The sequence below is a fragment of the Lonchura striata genome, chromosome 2 (assembly GCF_046129695.1).
Source record: "Lonchura striata isolate bLonStr1 chromosome 2, bLonStr1.mat, whole genome shotgun sequence".
NCBI classification, from domain to species: domain Eukaryota; kingdom Metazoa; phylum Chordata; class Aves; order Passeriformes; family Estrildidae; genus Lonchura; species Lonchura striata.
In genome coordinates this window covers 83,191,949-83,212,461 of record NC_134604.1, presented here as the reverse complement: position 1 = coordinate 83,212,461, position 20,513 = coordinate 83,191,949, and the positions used below count along the sequence as shown (strand labels likewise).

Below are 20,513 nucleotides of genomic sequence, written 5' to 3'. Positions count from 1 at the left end.
ATTATCTGTAATCAAGAGAATTGCTACTATGAAGCTGCACTGCTAGACAATGCTAAAGCAAATGAAAATTTAACCAAAGTTGCATCTTCATGTAGAAAAAGAAAATCTGGGAATAGATAAATCTTTTCTAGAGTTTTAACCTCCTTGGAGGAAAGGAAAAATGTACATAAGATGAGAAATGTTTGACAAGAGCTGATGCCAAAGTTTGACTAGCTTTGCTCAGTCCACCACACCACATGAATGAATGTGGAGTCACCCTTTGCAGGTGCTCACATTTCCTTAGTAATTTAAATTGCTTCCAGTGATGTGGGACATCTGATTCCTTGGTTTCTGACACTGAAGCAAGATAAAATTTGAAGTAGGCTATTCTGTATGTTTGTAAACCTCTAAGACCAGTGGGAGTTATGTAGTTTGAAAAGTGGAGACCCATTTATGATAGCAAACAGGAAGAAACACTACGGTGCCCTGACCTTGGCTGGCCACCAAGCTGCTCTCTCACTCTTCCTTATTCTCTACTTCCCCTCAGCAGACAATACTCAGCCACTCCCTGGGACATGGAGCCACAGTACATATAGCAGTTGCTTTGGAAGTCAAATGTCTGGACAAGAAATGCCTCATCCCATCCTAATCCTTATTTCTCCCACATTTTATTGCTGAAAATGATGCCATATGATATGGTATATTCCTATCAGCTGGGGTCAGCTGTCCTGGCCATGTTCCCTTCCAGCCTCTGGCTCACCCTCATCCCACTGGCCTCTGCAGAATTGGTAGGATGAGGTTGGAGAGACAACCCTGATGCTGTGCCAGCACTGCTCAGCAACAGCCAAAACACTGCTGTGTTATCAACACCATCCTAGCTGCTAATACAAAGCACAGCATTGTGATGTTCACAGGATCAGAAAGCAAGAAAACCTGGCTTTCTGATGGTATAGTTAGGATAGATATGCAGGAAAAAGTAATTCTCAGTCATGGTCTCTGCACTGAATACAGTGAGTGTATGTATCATCATGAGAGTCTTTGGCTTCTTTATCTCAAACTACTTTGTTACAGGCAGTATCATGCTATTCAGTTAGTTCAAGGAAGAGATGCCTGAAGCACATCTTCTGCTTGGCTTTTCTAAAGAATATTTTTTAAAAATTAAGTTTTGCAAAACCAAAATACACTTCAACATGATTTTCCTTCAATTTTTTTTATTTTCCTTTTTCTTTCTGAAGGTTTCATTATCTCTTTCTAGAGAAGGAAGTATGTTTGATACTCTTGGACTAATTTGTATGATTTCGTGGTACATGATGCTACTTCATCCCTTGCATGCTGACATCCAATGCATGGAGTGTAAGTATGTTTTTGCAGATATAATCTGAGAAACAAGGCTTAACTCTTCGCAACGAAACTTGCAATTGCTATCTTAAGCCTGACAGACACCATCCTCTGTATTCAACAAAAGCAATAGCATATCCTTATTGAATTTATGCTGCAACACTTTCAGTAGATGCACAGGAATCCCGTATTACAAATGTGAATGTGGACTGGAGAAAAATGGAACTGTCCTGGGAGAGCAGCAGAAATTTCTCTGAGTACAAATGTATCATCATGGACAGAGACATGGAATATATAGAGACAGAGGTAAACTTGCTATTCATTGAAATAAATAATCGTACCTTTTCTCAATTTCACTTACTTTGAAAAAAAAATAATGTTGCAGATAACATCTGACATGTGGCTGTTTGATCTCTTAGGGGCTGTGGAAAGCCGTCAGCAATGCCAGGGTGCATTTACTGTGAGATGAGCATCCAATGCATACTAAAGAATTAAGTTCTGACACCAAAGTAGAAAGAAAGTGATAACCTGAACTGAAGCTATGTTGAGTCATGAGTAGGGATGTAGCTGCTGAAAAAAAAGGGGCTGTGAGATTAAGTGAGACTTCCAGAGACTTTAGAGACATAGCAAGAGACTCCCCACAAAAAAAATCCCAGAAACACTGCCATGGATTATGGTTATCTTAAGTTCTTTACTTGTTTCCCAGTAAACTGGATCATGCCTGTAGCACAGGCTATGCTATAAACCCACATTATCCAAAGAGGAAAATGGGAAGCTCAACAAATAGAGATGGCTTGTTTAGCCTAGCAAAGCAGGTGCCCTAGAAATACACAGTACAAAATACATCACATCTTTATTGATGATTATATGTATAACACCATAGACACTTTTTAACCCCTGGGCAGGTCAGATGAGGAGTTTTATTTTGCTTAATCCTTTGATTAAATTCCTTTGTGGCTCCCCTATGTATTTGCCATCTTCTGTTATGCCACTGGGCTACTATTAGTCTCCTAAAATAGTTGCACACTAGTGTAGCATCCAACTCCTGAGCTGCAAAGCTTTTTGTGTAGTTATGTTTTTGATCCTTCAGTTCCATTCTATATCACCCTTGAGTGCTAAAGGAGAGAGATAGCTCTTGAGCCAAAAACCATATGTATATATGGAATTGCATTCCTGAGTTGCACTTCCATAGCCAGACTCATCTAACATCAGAAGAGGAAAAGAAGGGAAATAAAATATCAACATGTTGTCTTTTCAGGTGGATGGTCCACTATGCAGCTTTCCAGCAGAACTACACATGCCTCTGCACAAAGGGGTAACCTTTACCATTGAAGTGCCAAACAAAAACATCTCAAAACAATGCAACTTTCTCCCTGGAGGTAATGTATATGGTCTGGCTAAGGTTTTATGCATTTGCAATCTTAAAGGTAAACATTGCCTTAAAAAATAGTTACTTACATAGTAGGTAACTATATTTTCTATTAAAAGTTGTTGTTTTGGTTTTTTTTTCAGATCTGTTAAAATTATTTACTCTGTAATAAATATCTCCATCATTCTGCAAGAGATCTATTACAAAAAATGTATTCATAAACGCATTATTCTCTTTTATACTAAGCTCCAAAATGCTAATAAATTACAGTGGTTTAAGGGTGGATTAAAATAACTCTTCTGGCTGTTACAAATTAAGATGTTAGTACTTATTTATTGAATGCATTTCTACTGGGCTGTTGATGGGGTTTTTGTGACCCATTTTTCCCTTCCTTCTCAGCTCAGAGTTCTCCCTTAAAATTCCCCAGCCACCAGTGGTGCAGCAGCTATGTGTAACCGGGGTATTTCAGACATAACAGAGGTGATGGACTAGCAACTTTCTCATGTCTGAGCAGAGAAAATGCTCACTTGCTCTTCTCTTCCTGTAGACTTGCCAGCAGAAACATGGTGGCCCTCAAAAAACAAGCCAGGATTTCAGTGTGCCTCCCCAGCTGGCCCTGTCTTCCAAGTGTGCAGCTTCCCCAGAGGATTCCCCTGTTCTACCATAAGGTTGCCCACTTTATTGGGCCCTGGAGAGGGCTGGAGCCAGTAGCAGAGGAAGCCTCCATGCTTTCACTGAATTTAGGACAGAGCACAGAAAGAAGCAGAAAACTGGTTGAAGGAGAAGAGAGGAAAAGGATGCACAACCATGAGGGACCTTCAAAAGAAATGAGGCTCCCATTTCAATGTGATCCAGAAAAGCAAAAAACAAGTCACTGTCACCCACCCATGAAGGTGGAAAGATCTAAGGAGGAGCCTTCTTGATTGGAGAACAGGAAAAAGTCCAACCTTACTTTTAAAATCCTCAGCTTTTTTAATCCTTTGTGTAAACACGTCAGGAGTGGTCTCCTGGGCACTAATTGCAAAAGGAGAAATACTTCTCTCTGTAGAAGCATGGATGTCATTAAAAGGCAATGTGCCTTCTTTTACTTGTGGAATGCTTCACTGTCAGGTTTCACAGTTCAGAGGCAGTTAAAGTGGAGTGAAAGGGGAGTTTTCTCCCAGTTGTTGTTCCTAATCCAAGTAATGACCAGCTGGGCTTGCAGGTATCTAACGTACCTAAGTGTGTGCCATGATCCCCCAGCTTGGAGGTCTCATGATTTTTTCTCATCATGTACATTCCTGTGTTTGCAGGCATGAATGGGTCAGCCATTGAAAACTTCTCCTGTGTGATTTATAACATCTGCTTCATGAACTGCACTTGGCAGGCAGGAAGGGATGCTCCAGCAGACACACAGTATTTTCTCTACTGGCAGAAGTCAAGGTAAGTAGATCTCTTTGGTGCAGGGAATTCTGATTTCTCATTCAACACATCACAGTGCCTGTGTTTAACTAAAATACTTTGCTGTGTGCAGAGATGAAGAGGAGAGGGAATGTGAGCTTTACATTAAAGATGAAAATTGCAGAAATATGGGATGTATCTTCCAAAATGTCAGCATAGGGATTGAAAAAGCTTACTTCTTGGTGAATGGATCTAGCAAAGATTCCCTGATCCAGTTCTATGATGAGTACATTGACTTGTATGAAATTGGTAAGTAATTGAACATTTTATTTTATTACTGTTTTATAAAATAAGGAAGTGGGGATTTTTTCTTGAAAAGCATATTAAAACAAAGTCTGTAGCTGTTGCAGGTTCTGCACTGCAGGGCAGACTTTGCTTCTAACAGCTGACAGAATACAGCTCCAAAACTTGACTAAAACAAGCAGAGGCAACCTGAAAAAACTGCTGAGACAAAAGGTGTGGACATAGTCATTACATAGAATTACAAGTAATGAAACACAATGGCCAGATTTTCAAGGCCACCTTTCTTAAGGGATTGTTTTACCATTCCTTAATCTCACACCACTCTGCTAGCCACAAGAGCTATACGTCCTAAAACCAGAGTGAGGCTTCAGCTTCCATATTAGGACAGCATTAGTTAAATATGTGGGTACTTCTGTGAGTTAGGTGTGACTTTAAACCCCAAGAGAAATCAGGTCACACTGAATCAACTATATTATAGGCACTCCAATTCAGATGTCTTGAATGCACCATGAGTAAGACCACATATACAAAAACTTCCTTCCCTTTTCGTATGGAAACTCACATTGTCAATGTGAGTTGGAAAACAGATGTAGAAGAAAATGGCACACTGCTGATTGCACTACTGAATTATACAAAATCTCTCATACCTTTTCTTTACATTAACTTAATTAACTTCAGATGTCCAAAAACTGCAGTGATATATTCTCAAGTTTTTGAAAGGTGTTTTACTGCTGTTTACCAGATAACTTTAGTTAGCACCAGCAGCACACAGTTGTACATCAGCTGCCTTACCTTCACATGCATTGTGCTGTGAAGGCATGAGTTGTAGCTGTTTACTGACCATGCCTATATTAATTATTCTTTTTTTTCCCCCAGAAATACTCACTGCTCCATTAAATGTCACTGCCCATTGTACCAGAGATCCAACGGGTTGCATAATTACATGGCATCCACCCCTTACAAGTCATGTGGAAAACACAAAATGTTTTCAGTATGAAATTAGCATAAAAAATAAGGTAAAAACAATCTCTTTGTTTGTGTTTGGTACTGTACCTATGCTCATACATATCTATAATGTGTACATTTCTGACTTCCTTGTTAATTTTTCTCTCATAAGTTGTGGTGTCCTCCTGCTACAGTTCCTCACCTCTCATGAACTTCTGCAGGTCAGTTACCATGGTAGCAACTGCTCAGCCACAAGACCATTACAGGAAAGGGTTAAACATAAATATAAAACTGTAATAAAGCAACACATCATTAAATCTCATTTGTTTATTAAAAACAAGACCAACAAGTTGCAGGCTGTTTGGATTATCTGGATTTTGGATCTTTCACGCATTAATAGTATCTACCTTGGTACCTATTGGTACAAGGAGCACTTGCAGTACATGCAATTGCAGCAATGTAGCTTTCCAGCTAGTTGGTGTAATTTGACAGTAAGATCTTGTGTGAAATACTTATGAAGATTTACATAAAGATATAGATCACAACCTAGCAATATTGTCAAAACATTTCTTTGAAAGAAATACATGTTAACTCTTGCTTCCTGTAAAATGCTGTGCCACAGTCAGAATGGGTGGGGTTCTGTGTAGGTTTCTACATTTGGGTAGGAAATTAATCTCCTAGACTGAGACACCTCAATGAAGGTGTCTGCACAGGAGCACGAATATCTCCTAAGGGTCAGTGTGCACACTGGGGCTCCCTGCTGTGGGGCAGTAGGTGCCTCACAGCCCTTGAGGTGCTGAAGGTGCCAGCAGTACTGACATGGAGATGGCAGCTAGAACTCACACCTGCCAGGAGGGGCCAACAGAGGCAGGACAGCTAAAGCAGCACACATGTCTAAAGTTTAAGCAACTTGTTTACACCTGCCCATTCCCTGCACAGGCTGATGACTTCCATCATGTCCTAAGCTAAAGCACTCAGCTGGCAATGAGTGATGAGGAAATGCTAGTCTGATTTACAGTAAAAGACACACTGTGTTTCCTGTAATGAGACATTCCTTCCAGTTATGGCTTTCTGACTTTTCCATAATGCTGGCTATCCTGATGTTATATGTGATAGATGTTTCCAGGACCTCAGCCTTTCAATGCTTTCTGAGATCATTGCTGAAAGTCACTGCTGTTGAATTTAATCACTCATTTTTGAACCTATTCTTTTCTTCAACGTTTTCAGGTTCTTTGACCAAGGTCAATGTTTGATTCCAGTTAATTAAATTTTGATTGCATAGGATGTGTAAGCAGCTCTTCGCAGGAAGCCCCTGAACATGGATAAGTCTAACAGAGACTTTGACTAGAAGGAGGATAAATTCGCTACTCACATCAATTTTCTCAAACTTTTGTGAAATCACAGCTTCCAGGTCTGCTGTGTTTGTAGGATGATGTGTTTGCTTGTGTAATTTGGATATGGATGAGAATGTGTAGTGTGTATAAAAATACCCTTAGTTGTAAATAAAGCTTCTCACATCTACTAATAAATGTCTAATGTTTCCTTCCTTTTGTAAAAGGAAATGTAGGAAGACAAAACTTTGAATAAAATGCTGTTATTCTGGGACATGACTGGAAAATAACATCTGATTGATTTTTCAGTTTAAAATAACTTATGGTCTTCAAAAGCAGCAAGAAAATCAGAACAATATAGAGAAATATTTGATTAAAAAATAACAAAAATGAAGATTTGTGTTTCTTTTGCAGGATGAGCCCAAAGAAGAGAAAAAGCTTCCTCGTGTAAGTATTCTGGTCACATACAAATTTGTGCTTTTGCCTACTTAAGCATATAAATATCATTACAGAAAATACACTTATAGAACTACAGATTTTGTATCAATGTAGCAATGAGAATTCAGAAAAATATGTTTCTGTGATATCTTTAAGTGTAAACTTAATACATCCCATTTGGATGAAGTATGCAAAATTTTCCATGCATTTCACAAAACTTCACACATCCATCTATTGCACAAATAGATTTTGTTCCTGACGGATGTGACATTTTGCTTACTAAAAATCTGAAACACTCTTTCTCATTGGAATAATACCACTGATAGCTCAGGACAGCTAGGCAAAGGGAGTACAACAATCTTCAAAGCCTGGGGAATTTGATAAATACTGTCAGTTTTCTCTTGAAAATGAGTGGTTTTCTAAGCCTTGGAAGGGCTTGACAAATTCCAGACTTTGTATAAAGTATCATGAGGCCAAATATAATTTATCTGTTATTTTATTGTCTCAAGAACATTAAATCTTTTTAGCAATGACAGACACCATCCATGCCTTTTTAATCCCCATATAGGTTGTAAGGGGAGTTTACAGGGTACTTCCCCAAATTTCTGCTTTGTGTCTTTCAGATTTATTTAAGGTCCACAAAGAAAGACACAAAAAATATCCACAACCCTGTCCATAAAGCATAATAAAAAAAATCAAAGACAAAATAAACTTAAAAAAAAAATTAACTTTCAAAAACCAGACAGTTTTGCTGGCAAGATAGTACATACCTAAACAAAATAATATATATTTTTTTTTTTTTAATAGAAATTGTATCAGGAAATTCATCCACTAACTTTGTTAATATTTGCCTATAAGGAGAAATGCAGAGTCTGATCACTTTCCTTTTAGGTAAGGAATGACAGATATGAATTCCAAAATTACAATGAGAAAAAAAGATACACTCTGAAAATCAGAGCACGTGGAAAAAACTGTCTTGTAAGCTCAAATTGGGGGGAATGGAGTGAACCCATTGAGTTTGGTAAGACAATGAATTTTTTTTTTCCATATTACCCTTTCTTCCTCACAGTCACAGAAATTAATAAAATTGTAATTTTTACCCAATTACATGGAAGGAACTGGGGGGATTTTACTAACGTGGAGGAGTAGCTCCAATGCTGTGGCAGCAGAGCCTTTGGTGAGCGGGGATTGTGAAGGCAGCAGTTATTCAGATGCCAGGGCAACAGGAACAGACTGAGACACACCCACCCTTGTCCTTGGTCTGCCGTGATGAGGCTGCCTCTCTGCTCTCAAGTTTTTACATGAATATCATCCCTTTCCTCCTGCATCTTTCTTTTCACCCTTTACACTAATTTTGCTCTATTAATTGTTCTGCAAGTCTATTTATTCTTCTCTTTTTAAAGAATTTAAAAAAAATTCTAAAATTTAATTCTCTAAATTTTAAATATTTGAAAAGGTTTAAAATGTATCAAGCCCATCTGCATTTTTGGACAAAATTATACAATGAAGTCAAGTTGAAGTCCTTTAGAACAAAAATGTAGTGAAAAAATGTAGTGAAATTCACATTCATTATATCATACAGTCACAAAGGCAGCTTTTTACCATGCTAAAATATTTCTCTCTCTTGGCTGTTTCAGGTCAAGGGAAAGATTACTTTGTTTTTGTGATTTTATTTCTGATTGCACTTGGAACAATCTCAATTACACTTCTCCTGTATTGTCTTTTCAAAAGGTAAATCAATCTTTTTTCTCTAGACACTACTGACAGAGTATTATCTATGTGAAACACATTCCTCCAACCTCCTTCTTTCCTACCTGCAAATCTAAATAATCTGATTGTCAATGTCATGATCTATTACCACCAGGATTGCTGTGGATGGCCTTTTGGCATGCAAAATCACTAAGTGGAAAAGGGGGAAAGGAGGTTGATGTTATTGAGTCATTAATTCTAACAGATTCTACAAAAGCTTTTTTGTTGTTACTTTTAAGCATTTAACATCCATGTAGCTTTGAAGCCATTGGCTGTATACAGTACCAGACAAGAGGGAATCCAAATTAAGGTACTGTTATTTTGAGAAAACTCCTCACTCAGTGGTGAAAGTTATGTCACGTGATTTATTCAAAATAATTTATTAATAATGTATTTACTGTGATTCTAATCACAAAATAAATTTTAATAACCCAAATGCTAAGTGTAATAATAGTTACCCACCAGTTATCCTACTGAAAATATTTTTTTTCTCATTTAATTTGTAAAGCAATAGATATTCAATCCTGAAAGTAAAAAATGTCCTTAAGTTACACCACAAAATGTCTGTGTAAATTGTATTAGCAGTATTTTCAATTTCTCCATAATCCCATTTTCTACCCAAAGGTACTGCAGTTTCAAGAACATATTTCCTCCCATACCACAACCAAGAGACAAATTCAATGCATTAACTGATGAAGATATTCAGGTATGATTTCTTCTTAATTCAGTCAAATTTGTTAACTACAAACCACAACAGGTCAAAGAGTAGAAGAACTGCCTTATAAAAATAAGTGTTATCATTTGATCCAAAACTAATTTCTGTCATGCAAGCTATGCTGCTTTGAAACCTGAAATGCTCTATGCCAACACTAAAACAAAAGATTGTCCTAGATGTATTTGCAAACATATTTTAAGAACAGAGTTTTCAGTTTTACTAGACCCGTAGTTTCTGCATGTATCAGCTTTCCAAGGTTGCTGTTCACACTTTAAAAATAACCTAACTTAGGTTGTATTTTCCATTAGCACTTTCAAACATCAATGGTAATGTGAATATTTCATAAGCCTGACCTACACCCATGTAAAAATCCTGTCACACTTAGTGCAAATCCACAGGGCTGGAAAGACTTAACCATTAAAGTTCCTCTTGCTTCAACACAGGATTTGCAATTTCAGTGTTCTCTGTGAATTGTATTTGACCAATATACTGTAGCATCCCTGTGCAGCCTATTCTGTGTGTTTATCTAGCCTTAATTTAAAAAAACCTTTTTAATAGCTTGGTTTAATGCACCTAAAATCCATCACTTTTTAATCCTTATTCCTTTCCTGTTTACAGAATCTTACACACCTGCACACTCTCAACAGCAAGTAACTCTTCTATCTGCACACATCACAACTAGGCTTCAAACAGGTTATTCATGCTTGCCAAATCCATCAATTTGAGCAGTGGTTGTATGGTGACTGCATAGTGAGGGTATGCTTTCCCTCAGCTGACTAAAGAAAAGACATACTTGAAATCAGTAAATCAGGTTAGTCATTAATTGCCTAAAATTCAGTGGGCAACATCACACATTCCAATGAAGATTCCGAAAGTGACACACATATTTTCCTTCAATTGTTTACAAAGAATCCCCAAATCTCTGTTGACTAAAACTCTCTTGTTTTGGTAACTATATACCAGCTTGCTGTCCTGATTAATTTGTCTTTGGTCCTACCAGCTTTGTTCCTGACAGATGTGACATTTTGCTTACTAAAAATAATTTATTTTCATAGTAAGCAGGTAGGAGTGTGACTTAGGTTTCCTCATACACCTTAAGTCATAAATACCTGGTACTCACCTCCTACAAGGCTGCCAGGGCTAAGGGTACTGAGCAGCAGCAGTTCGCAGTCCATCACATTAAATAATAATAGCTAGGAAAGTAACAATTGAATACTGATTGCTTGCTTTTCCTGATTCCTGTGAATCCAAATTCAAATTTGGCTTCCAAATTCCTGTGAATATACACTACCAAACACACTGAAATCACTCCACTAACAAGCCAGAGGCTTTGTGGATGAGGTCTGCAAACTGTGGCACAGGCACTTCGTGCAGGGAGCAATGCAGCAGCAGCACCTGCCAGAGTGAAATGAAGCCCTCACGTTACCTCACACTTGCCAACCAGTGTTGTGAAGATAATGCATGATTTTGACATGTTTAAACAGTTTGATCTACTCTTAAAACCTAATTTTATTTTACCTCTTCTCTCCAAACTCAGTACCTTTAACACTGATTGAATGCTGTAATTCTTCAAAGTTATTAAAATAATAACACAGTAGTAAAAGTACATTTTCAAAAGCTCTCCTCCACTGAATACCACTCTCCCTGACATTTAGTGCTAATGGATTTTTGAGCTGTTTTGAAACTTGTAATATCCTTTGCTAATCACATATTTTTAAAGCTTGCATTTCCTCATTTTCCTTCTATTTACTCAATGACCTTTCACATTTTCTCATTCTTTTCTCATATTATATAATACTTTTCCTGAGATCACTGGAAAGGCTCATGATTTAAAAAACCTAACTTTCTGCACTGCATCCTTAAAACACTCATGTTACAGTACTGCCAATTTTATTTGCTTTAAGATCCTCCCAACCAAATCATTCAGTGCATCAGACAACTTGCGCTCCTCTAATCAATTCCATTTTACTCGTCATACTACAGACCAATGACTTTCTAGTCATTCTCTCCCCATGTGCTTTCCTCACCACTACCGAGTTTTATTGCCTCTTCCCTGGAGTTAAATATATTCCAAGAACTTGCAAGACACGTACTTTGTGCGTTTTCCTTGGAGAACAGTAAAGTAGCCCAAAACAACATCACCACAAAGCCCTGCAGTGCTTTACCCATTCTTCAGTTTTCCTAAGAAAAATGTCTCCAGAACACCCTGGTTTGATGTTCTGCAACATACCCTCAGTATGACAGCAAGCTTGCTTTTTTAACCTGTTTTCCCCGCTAGTACTATCCTTCATTTTTTTAAATTATTCATCTTCCCTCAAAACTTCCAACTCCAAGTGCTCTGAGTACTAAAATTTTACCTAGCAGCAGGCACTCTCCTAGAACTCCAGGTTAGCCAATGTAAAAATGTGTCATAGCAACCAAAATATTTTATCTACATGTCTAGCCAATGCCAACTGAATAAATTCCTTCTATTGTCTCATCTAAGATTATCCAGTGTCTAAACTAGCTTCTGTTCTTCCTCCTGCTAACAGCTAGTACTGCTCAGACATATTAAACATTCCTTAATTGTCCTTAGAACTCTTTTCTCCTGCCTTGCAATAATTTATTAAGTATTAAAAGACCAAGATGGGATGCCGTTGATACTGCTGAAACTAAAGTTCAGAATGATACCAACTTGTAGCCTACTGCATGGTACAGAATTTTCTCTCTTTAGACAGAATATGTAAATCTACCAACAAAATGTCATACTGAGGAAATAACTACAATTGAAGAATGATCCAACTTTCCAAAAACAGACCTGATTCTTCAACATGAAAGAAAATTATGGATCCTGCTGACAAGTACTTCAAACCAGCCTATAAAAGAATATAATCACCTATAAAACTGTTTGTCCCCTTAAAATCCACTTAAATGGAACTGATGAAAAAAAGGGGAGAAAAATCAGTGAAATTTGTTTTTTCCTTTGTTCAAACCCACAATTCCTGGCAACTAAGCTTTTCTGCAGAGACCTGACTTTGAAGAAGAACTTAAACCTAGCTAAGAGGTTCTTCACAAAGTGACACAAGCCCTCTTAACCAGAATAAAGCTGCTACTTCTTGTTGTCATTGCTATGAAGCTTCTTTCTTCTCATTATGACTTCCTGTAGCATGACAGACTTGCCACAGTAACTTTAATTTTCTAAAGCACAAACCAGCTATTTAGAATGTGTTTAAATTTGTTCTTTGATTTTCCAACCAGTAACACCAAACAGCTCCAATACATGCAATTAACTTTATGCAAGAACAGAAAATAAAATTATACTTGTCAATTATAACTATTAATACTGATCTTTCAGTTATTTCATGAGCTCAGTACTGCAAATGTAAATAAACCTCTACAACACTGTGATCCTGTGCAGTTTTATCATGTATTAAATTAACACAAATAGCACTGAAAGCCTTCAAAAAATCAGTTATGAGAAATTAAAATCTAATATTTGATACCTATATCTTATATGTAAAAATTCCTCACAGATGTATTTCATTTTCATCCTTGGAAGGGTGGAAGTGGTATTTCCAATGCCTTTAAAAAATAACATAGGCTTTAGATGCCAGTATTTTCTTTTACAAATGTTGGATGTTTTTCGGTTCATATTTTTCAGAATGAATGAACGTCAGTGTTTCAATAAGACAGAGAACAAATGGTGGTTTTTTTAAAAGTCTCATTTATTATTTGCCTCTTATATCCCTAAACTGCATCACACACTAGAAATTGCTGCTGCATGACTAAGGGAAGCCAAATATTAAAAAAAAAAAAAAAACAACCTCAACACCACAAATTAGTTCATATTGAATGTACAGCATAGGGAAATTGCAGTTCCACTTAAACTTTGTCCTGGTTTAGGGCAAATTTGAGAGGATTTGTCTATTTTCCTATTTCTTTTGGTTAAACCTTGTTATAAAGGGGAGACTGGGTGTAGAAGTCCTGTCCCTTCCACGGGCTACTGAATAACTTCCACATTTGGTTTCTCTCCCAAAGCTTGGGCTCTCTTACAGGGAAGTATCGCATCATTATCTCTACCTTTGCAAGGCACTGATACAGAAAGAAACCTGATTAATGTGTTTGTACAGAGAAAGTATCTTCCCCTGCTCCCCAGATAATTGACTGTAGGGTTAACACCAAATGACCTGCCTGCACCAGAGGGAAACTGCTACTGCCACACAGGATACAAGAACTACTTGCAGCAGGCACACGAAGTTTGCCAGTAGCCTGTGTACAGAGCAGCTGTGTAATGTCCTTACATTCACATACAGATGCTGAAAGCAGTGCTTGTGCAACAGTGAAAGGAAAAAGGTAAAGTACACTCAAGAGGAAGGTAATAACCAGCCAAAGCCAAGCAGGTAATTTAAATACTTCATCTTGAATAGCAATCTCAGAAGGCACACAGAAGAACTCAAGACAGCTCAGTCAGCCTTCAATGAGCCATACAGTGACACTTTTCCTTTCTCAAGATATAGGGAGAGCTCTTAAAACATGAAGATTAACACCTTGTTTTCCTCTACTGGTCCCTATGTCTTTGCAGATTACAAAGTACAAAAGATTATATACATATGAAGAACGGCACATAGGTATTACATTATCTCAAAGAGCAGTTATGAGAAATTACTCCATCTCATCTTCTGACCATCCCTAAATATCAATCAGTTAATACTGAAGGCTGACCTACTTTGATCTATTATTTTACAGCTACATAGAAGCACACACATTCCCTCCCCCACAACCCTTCAACTTCACCTATTAGACTGCAACTCATTTCAGATTAAATTCAACCGTCCATAGAGCTACTGACCACTGCTCCAGATGAGGTCAAACAGTATCCTGAATGGCACAATCAACATCTCCAAACAGCAGCTATACCATACATAGGTCACTCAGAAGTTGAAGGCATTTACTGGGTTCCTGGGTTTTTGCATGAATACCATGATGCTTTCCATACTGATTTGAAAAAAAAAAATTATTAAATTATTTATTTTAGGCTGTTTTACCAAGGGCAGAGCATCACTTTTTAACAGTCCTTGGTAGTTTGGGTTTTCCTAACACTACAACTGAATCCCCACCCCATAATATTAAATCATAGGAATGGTAAATTAATTTCTAAGAATCATGCAAAAAGCCACTTGTAGCAGCCCATCAAACACTATCAGGCACAAAGAATGGGAGTGGTGTCTATTAGTATAACCCATGCTTCCCCACCCTTCCACTAAAGATCTCACATTTAATTGTTTTTTAAAAAAGCTTATTTGTGTAAAGGTATAAGAGGACCTATTATCTGAAACAAGTTTTTCAAATTCAACAGGCTTTTCCAAAGCTTTTAGGTAATAATTTCAACACAGACCGAGTAAGTATGTTTATTGTTTACAGCAGAATGCCCCAATTTAAGAACAAAGTTGCTAGATGTTCAGCTGTGCAAAATGGTACATAGTGCTTCAGTACAAGTGGAAAAGAACATGATTTGTTAGCAAATGCTTTCAAATACAATTTTATGGTCCTAGAAGATAGGACTTGAAACTGAAGACTGATCCACAGGCAAATGATTTTTTTCTGCCTAAAATGGACCTAACAACTTTGGACCCAGAACCAACACTTTCCTTACTGCTGTAAAGAAAAATTGTCACACTGAATTGCCAGATTCAGTGTTTTCATGTGTGTTACTGAGAAGTGGATCAGTCCTCTATGTCAGTTTCTAGCCCCATCCAGAAGTATCATCTGGCTCTGATAAATAAGACTCACAGGAATTTCTTGAAGGTCAATGGTCCATAATGGTAGTTATTCTACATGATCTGCTCAACTTGATTTCCAATTCTATTTAGGCTGTTTAAATTACTTTCTTGAATTCATCGTACAGCACAAGCACGAAAGCACCCCCCATGCCTCTGAGAACATTAGACCATGCACCCTTGAAGAAGGCCTTTCCTCCTTCATCCCTTGCAATCTTCCGCCAGCAGTCAATTGTTCCAGAGTACATGATATCAGCTGCAGGAAAAGGGCAAAGAGTTATTCTTAATTCCTATTTTATCTCAGGTAATTTTAACAACTGTCCTGTTTCACTTAACTGCTTTGTGATGTCCCAAACCACAATTTAAAACTTGTAACACAATACTTGCTAAAATATTATGCCTCCTTTTTCATACCTTTGTTTAATCTAACAGTGCAAACAGGCAGTCCATTTTTTAATTTCATATTCCATAATGAAAAGTCCTCAGCATAAATCCTGATAATCTCAGGTTGAGCCTTACTGCATTTCCTCATTTGAGTACAATAAAATAAACCAGATTTTTGGAACAATAAACTCTAACTCTGAGGATGGCTACTAGTAAAAAAGAACTTAATCTTGTTAAAGCTTTTTCAACAGCATTAACAGCTCCATGGATTTAGAGCCTACCTCCTTTGCGTCCTGACTGCATCATCATTCTACGCCGCACTGTATCGAAAGGATAGGAGACAACGCCAGCCACAGCCGTCACTGTCTGGGCGATCATCCAGCTGATAACAATGTGAGTGTTTCTGGGATCTGGGAGCATGCCTGCAGTGAAACAAAAATGGCAATTAGTTTTTTACCTTGCACATCCTCCTCTAGTGCACTCTCTGCATGACAGTTATTTTACTAGATAAACTAGTATGAAACACTGTAAACCCATAGTCTAAATAAAATTGCAGCATAACATTTCACAAACTTTAAACATACTGAAGCTGTATTTGGAAGACTTTCTTCTCAGTAATCACAGTTTAAGTATTTTAAGCACAAGCATTCTTTTTAGACTGGCATGAGAAGACTTGACTATTCACTACACTTTTATTAAAAATACATCACTTAAAGTCACTGTCCCTGTGGATAACATTACACTACAAACTAGCACTAATGGCTTATTTCCCCAGATGTCAAGCTTAAAAATTACTTTGCAGAAGGCACTGCTCAGTCCCATTCTGCTTAACACACTTGAACTGGTCCAACGTAACTTCAGTATGCACTGAACAAAAAATAAATTATTCTTATTCTGTCTGGTCACCAACATACTCTCCTGGCCTTAGTAGCAACTGCTTGAAGTACAAAACCAGTACTTGCAGGTAGGCTGCTCCCATTAATACATGTACAAGTTTTCCTTTGTATACAGCAGTGTCAGGGATGTGGCACTGATATCCCCCTTCACTTTCACATATCCAAAAACAGAGAATGCAATTCTAAAAACAGGTTTTTCAGATCCCCTCTGAAATATTACCTTTTGCTGTATCATAGATCCCAAAGTAGGCAGCTCTATAGATGATGATGCCTTGCACAGAGACATTGAACCCTTGGTACAAGCCACGCACACCATCAGACTTGGTGATTTTGACTAGACAGTCCCCGAGACCAGAGAATTCTCTGTCTGCACCAGCTTTTCCAACATCAGCAGCCAAACGGGTTCTTGCAAAATCCAAGGGGTAGACAAAGCAGAGGGAAGTGGCTCCAGCTGCACCACCAGATGCCAGGTTACCAGCAAAATACCTCCAGAACTGAGTGTGCTTGTCTACACCTCCCAGAAACACCTGCTTATACTTATCCTTGAAGGCAAAATTAAGAGCTTGAGTTGGGAAGTATCTGATGACATTTGCCAAGTTTCCTCGCCAAAAAGACAGCACTCCTTGTTCCTTTGGAATACGCACTACACAATCGATGATGCCCTTGTACTGCTTATCAGCAGCAATCTGTTTGCTTGCATGTTGCACCTGCAAGTAAAAATACAAATATTGATCACTTGCCTTTACAGGTCTATGCTGCAGCTGGGCTTAAACCTGCTTTTACTATAAAACAAAGTTGCTAATTCTGAATGGCCATTGTTGGTATTACAAAGAAGAAGACTAAAAATTGCTTTCAAGCTTTTCCAGAAATCAGAATTTGGCAAAACAAGAACAGAAAACTGTGAGCAATTCCTCTACTACCTGAAGGGAGACTGTAGCAAGGTGGGGGCCAGCCTCTCCTCCCAGGCAACTAGTGACATGACAAAAGAACACAGCCTCAAGCTGTACCAAGGAAGGTTTAGGGGGAAGCAGGGGAGGAATTTCTTCAGATAAGAAGTGTTTAGACTTTGGAACGGAATGCCTAGGGACTAGTGAAGCAACCATCCCTGGAAGTGCTTAAGACTGGATGAGGCACTTAGCGCCACAGTCTACTTTAAATTAGACTACGTGGCATTAGGTTGGGCTTCATGATCTCTCTGAGGTCTTTACCAAACTGATTCGGTGAAGTACAAGGGCAAGTATAAGACAAATACACCACGACAAATACGCCGGGCATACGTAGAGCTGAGAGCCTTTACTGACGAAGCCGGGCCTGGGGAGGGAGTCTCCCGAGAGCCGCGTTAGGGCGGCAGAGGTGCCCGCGGGGCCGGGGGAGCGCGGCGAAGGTCACTCGAGTCACCTTGGGGCGCCGCGGGTCACGCCGGGCCGCGCGCGCCGGCCGCGCCCCGGCCCCGCCCCGCCCGCCGCCCAATCGCGGCCCGGGCGCGCGTCACGTGGAGGCCGCCAAGATGGCGGCGGAGAGCGGCCGCCCTCCCCTCCCTGCCGTGCCCCGGGCGCCGGGAGCGGGGGCGGCAGGAAGTGACACCATCGGCGGCCGCCCCCCTCGGCCCGGCCCTCCCTCCGCTCTCCGCCCCGCATGGCGGGACCGGCTTCGGCTTCCCCGCGGCCGCTCACGTGACCCTTCCGCCAGCCGCCGCCGCCTCGCTCGCGCCCTTTGTCCGGCGCTGGCCGCGGCCCCCGCCCGGCCCGGCGCCCACGGGGGCAGCGACGGGCGCCGCCCGCGCCGCCCTCTCTCGCCCGCACCGCTGACCTGGAGCAAGAGCTTGACCCGCTCGATGGGCGCCACCGCCGTCTTGCTGATGGCGGCGGCGACGCCGCCCGCCAGAAAGTCCTTGAGGAAGGAGATGGCCTGGTCCGCCATGTTCGCGCCGCGCCGGAGCCGCCGGGAAGGAAGCGCTGCTGCCGCTCAAGCCGAAAGGGCGGGAGCGGCCCCGCGCATGGGCTTAATGCCGGCCGCGCCGGCCACGCCCCGCCGCCCCATTGGCCAGCCGCACGGGGGGTGGGACGCGGCCCGCCCGCGGCCCGGCCTCGCGCTCCGCCCCGCTGCGGCGCCAGTGTCGCAGCGCCGCGTCACCCGCCGCGGCCCGCCCGCTGCCCGCGCCATTGGCCCCGCCGCGGCCGCCGGCCCGAGCGCTCTCCGCCATCGCCGCTGCCGGTAGCGCCCGCCCAGCCTGCACAGCCCAGCGGGCCCCCGTACCGCCCGGCACGCAGGCTCTGCAGAGCGATCGATGGGCGCTAACTGTATGAGGTTCATTCAACAGGACCAAATGCCAAATGCACTTGGGTGACGACAACGCCGTGCAGGGCTACAGACTGGTGGCAGACTGGCTAGGAAACTGCCCTGCGTAAAAGGGACGCTGGGTGCTGGTGGCAGCATTGTTAAATGAGCCAGCTGGTGCCCAGGAAAGTCAATGGCATCCTGGCTAAGAGGACCAGGGCAGTAATCCTGCCCCTGCACTCGGCACTGGTGAAGCCACTCCTCGAGTACTGTGCCCAGTTCTGGGCCCTTTAGTCCAGGAAAGACATTGAAGTGTTGGAGTGGATGCAGATAAGGAGAATGAAGCTGGTGAAGCACAAGTCCCGTGAGAAGTGACTAAGGGAGCTGGGGCTGGTTAGCCTGGAGAAAAGGAGGCTCATGGGTGACCTTACCGCTCTCTAGAACCACCAAAAGGAGGCTGTAGCCAGGTGGGGGTCGGCCTCTTTTCCCACGCAGCCAGCGACAGGACAGCTAGCTGCCTGGAAAACAGCCTCGAGCCTTACATGGGGAGGGTTGGGTTGAACGTTAGGAGGAATTTTTTCACAGAAAGGGTGATGAGACATTAGAATGGACTGTCCAGGGAAGTGGTCTTGTGAAAGTCCCTTGGTGTATCTAAGCAAAGATGTGGCACTTGGTGCCATGATCTGCTGATGTGGTTTTGGGTCAGGGATTGTACTTAATGGTCTGAGATTTCTTTTCCTACATAACTGATTCTGTGATTCTGATTCTGTGAAGCTGAGTGTGAGCTGCTGGAGCACTGGCTTTGGGGTGTGGGTCTGTGGGCCCAAGCAGTAGTCAATGAGCAGCACATTCACAAGCTAGTGAACTAGCAGGCTCTGCAGCAATTGCTCGAAGCCCGTCTAGAAGGAAGACACAGCTTTCTGCATGGGCTCCCTGTGGGGCAGCAGCAGCTCTCGGGTGGAGGGGAGCAGATTTCAGGCACTGTCAGTTTTGCTCCATTCTACCTTCTGGGTAATGCTAATCCATGGCATATCCTTATTCCCAAGTTCTGTTCCCACCTCCTCCTTAGTACTGCCAGTGCCAAGGGTCACATCATGGGGCTTTTCTGTATATCACTGAACTGATCCAAGACAACGGAATACCAAAGGACTTAGCTGCAGTTTCCTGTGGGACCATAGGACAGGGTGGTTCCAACTTCTTGTATGGGCACTTGAAGTTAGATGTTGTGAAAACCTCCTCTGCAGGCTGTCAGAGCAAGCACTCCTGGCAGGCACTCAGGCCCTACCAAGACAGGTGTGGTTTCTATCAGTGACTTTGCTAATTTTACTGTATGCTGAAATTGATATTTTGAACTTGTCAAACTTCTGTCTGAAGTTATACCTATTCTTTCTAAAATGTGTTGAAATTGTTCTAGCTGGAGGGCATTAGTACACATCACCTGCTTTCACTTTTAGTGGGTGTTTCCAACCAAAGTAAATAAGGCCAAACCTTTTTTTTAAACAGGCGACTGGTGAACCACAAAGCTGCAGTAGCTGAGATGCCAGAAACCACTGCTTACACATATATGTAATTTGCAGGATTTCAAAATGAGAGCATGTCTCTCAAGAGAGCATGTTGTGAGAAGAAAAAGTGCCAGGCATAGTCTTTGTCTCT

The 20,513-nt window shown here is 40.9% G+C and overlaps 2 protein-coding genes across 2 annotated transcripts; one reads left to right on the top strand and one right to left on the bottom strand.

Annotated features, from left to right (window-relative positions):
- The first annotated feature begins 1,217 nt into the window (after positions 1-1,217).
- On the top strand, positions 1,218-12,323 carry LOC110479393 (granulocyte-macrophage colony-stimulating factor receptor subunit alpha). The gene is made up of 11 exons (XM_031504194.2): positions 1,218-1,332; positions 1,487-1,623; positions 2,576-2,696; positions 3,979-4,108; positions 4,200-4,375; positions 5,246-5,385; positions 7,060-7,092; positions 7,975-8,104; positions 8,721-8,814; positions 9,457-9,538; positions 12,261-12,323. The coding sequence occupies exons 1-11, from the start codon at positions 1,245-1,247 to the stop codon at positions 12,321-12,323; spliced, it is 1,194 nt and encodes a 397-aa protein (XP_031360054.1). The 5' UTR covers positions 1,218-1,244.
- Positions 12,324-14,920: 2,597 nt separating this feature from the next.
- On the bottom strand, positions 14,921-18,602 carry SLC25A6 (solute carrier family 25 member 6). The gene is made up of 4 exons (XM_021546673.3): positions 18,393-18,602; positions 16,804-17,290; positions 15,969-16,109; positions 14,921-15,559 (listed from the first exon to the last, which is right to left on the bottom strand). The coding sequence occupies exons 1-4, from the start codon at positions 18,501-18,503 to the stop codon at positions 15,402-15,404; spliced, it is 897 nt and encodes a 298-aa protein (XP_021402348.1). The 5' UTR covers positions 18,504-18,602; the 3' UTR covers positions 14,921-15,401.
- Between the last annotated feature and the right edge of the window lie 1,911 nt (positions 18,603-20,513).

Coding starts and splice junctions, on each gene's coding strand:
- LOC110479393 (XM_031504194.2), top strand. CDS start 1,245: ATGTTTGATACTCTTGGACTAATTTGTATGATTTCGTGGTACATGATG. Junction 5,386..7,059: donor AAATTAGCATAAAAAATAAG/GTAAAAACAATC, acceptor TTTCTTTTGCAG/GATGAGCCCAAAGAAGAGAA. Junction 9,539..12,260: donor TAACTGATGAAGATATTCAG/GTATGATTTCTT, acceptor TTCTCTCTTTAG/ACAGAATATGTAAATCTACC.
- SLC25A6 (XM_021546673.3), bottom strand. CDS start 18,503: ATGGCGGACCAGGCCATCTCCTTCCTCAAGGACTTTCTGGCGGGCGGC. Junction 17,291..18,392: donor GGGTCAAGCTCTTGCTCCAG/GTCAGCGGTGCG, acceptor TTTTACTTGCAG/GTGCAACATGCAAGCAAACA. Junction 15,560..15,968: donor GCAGTCAGGACGCAAAGGAG/GTAGGCTCTAAA, acceptor CTTTTCCTGCAG/CTGATATCATGTACTCTGGA.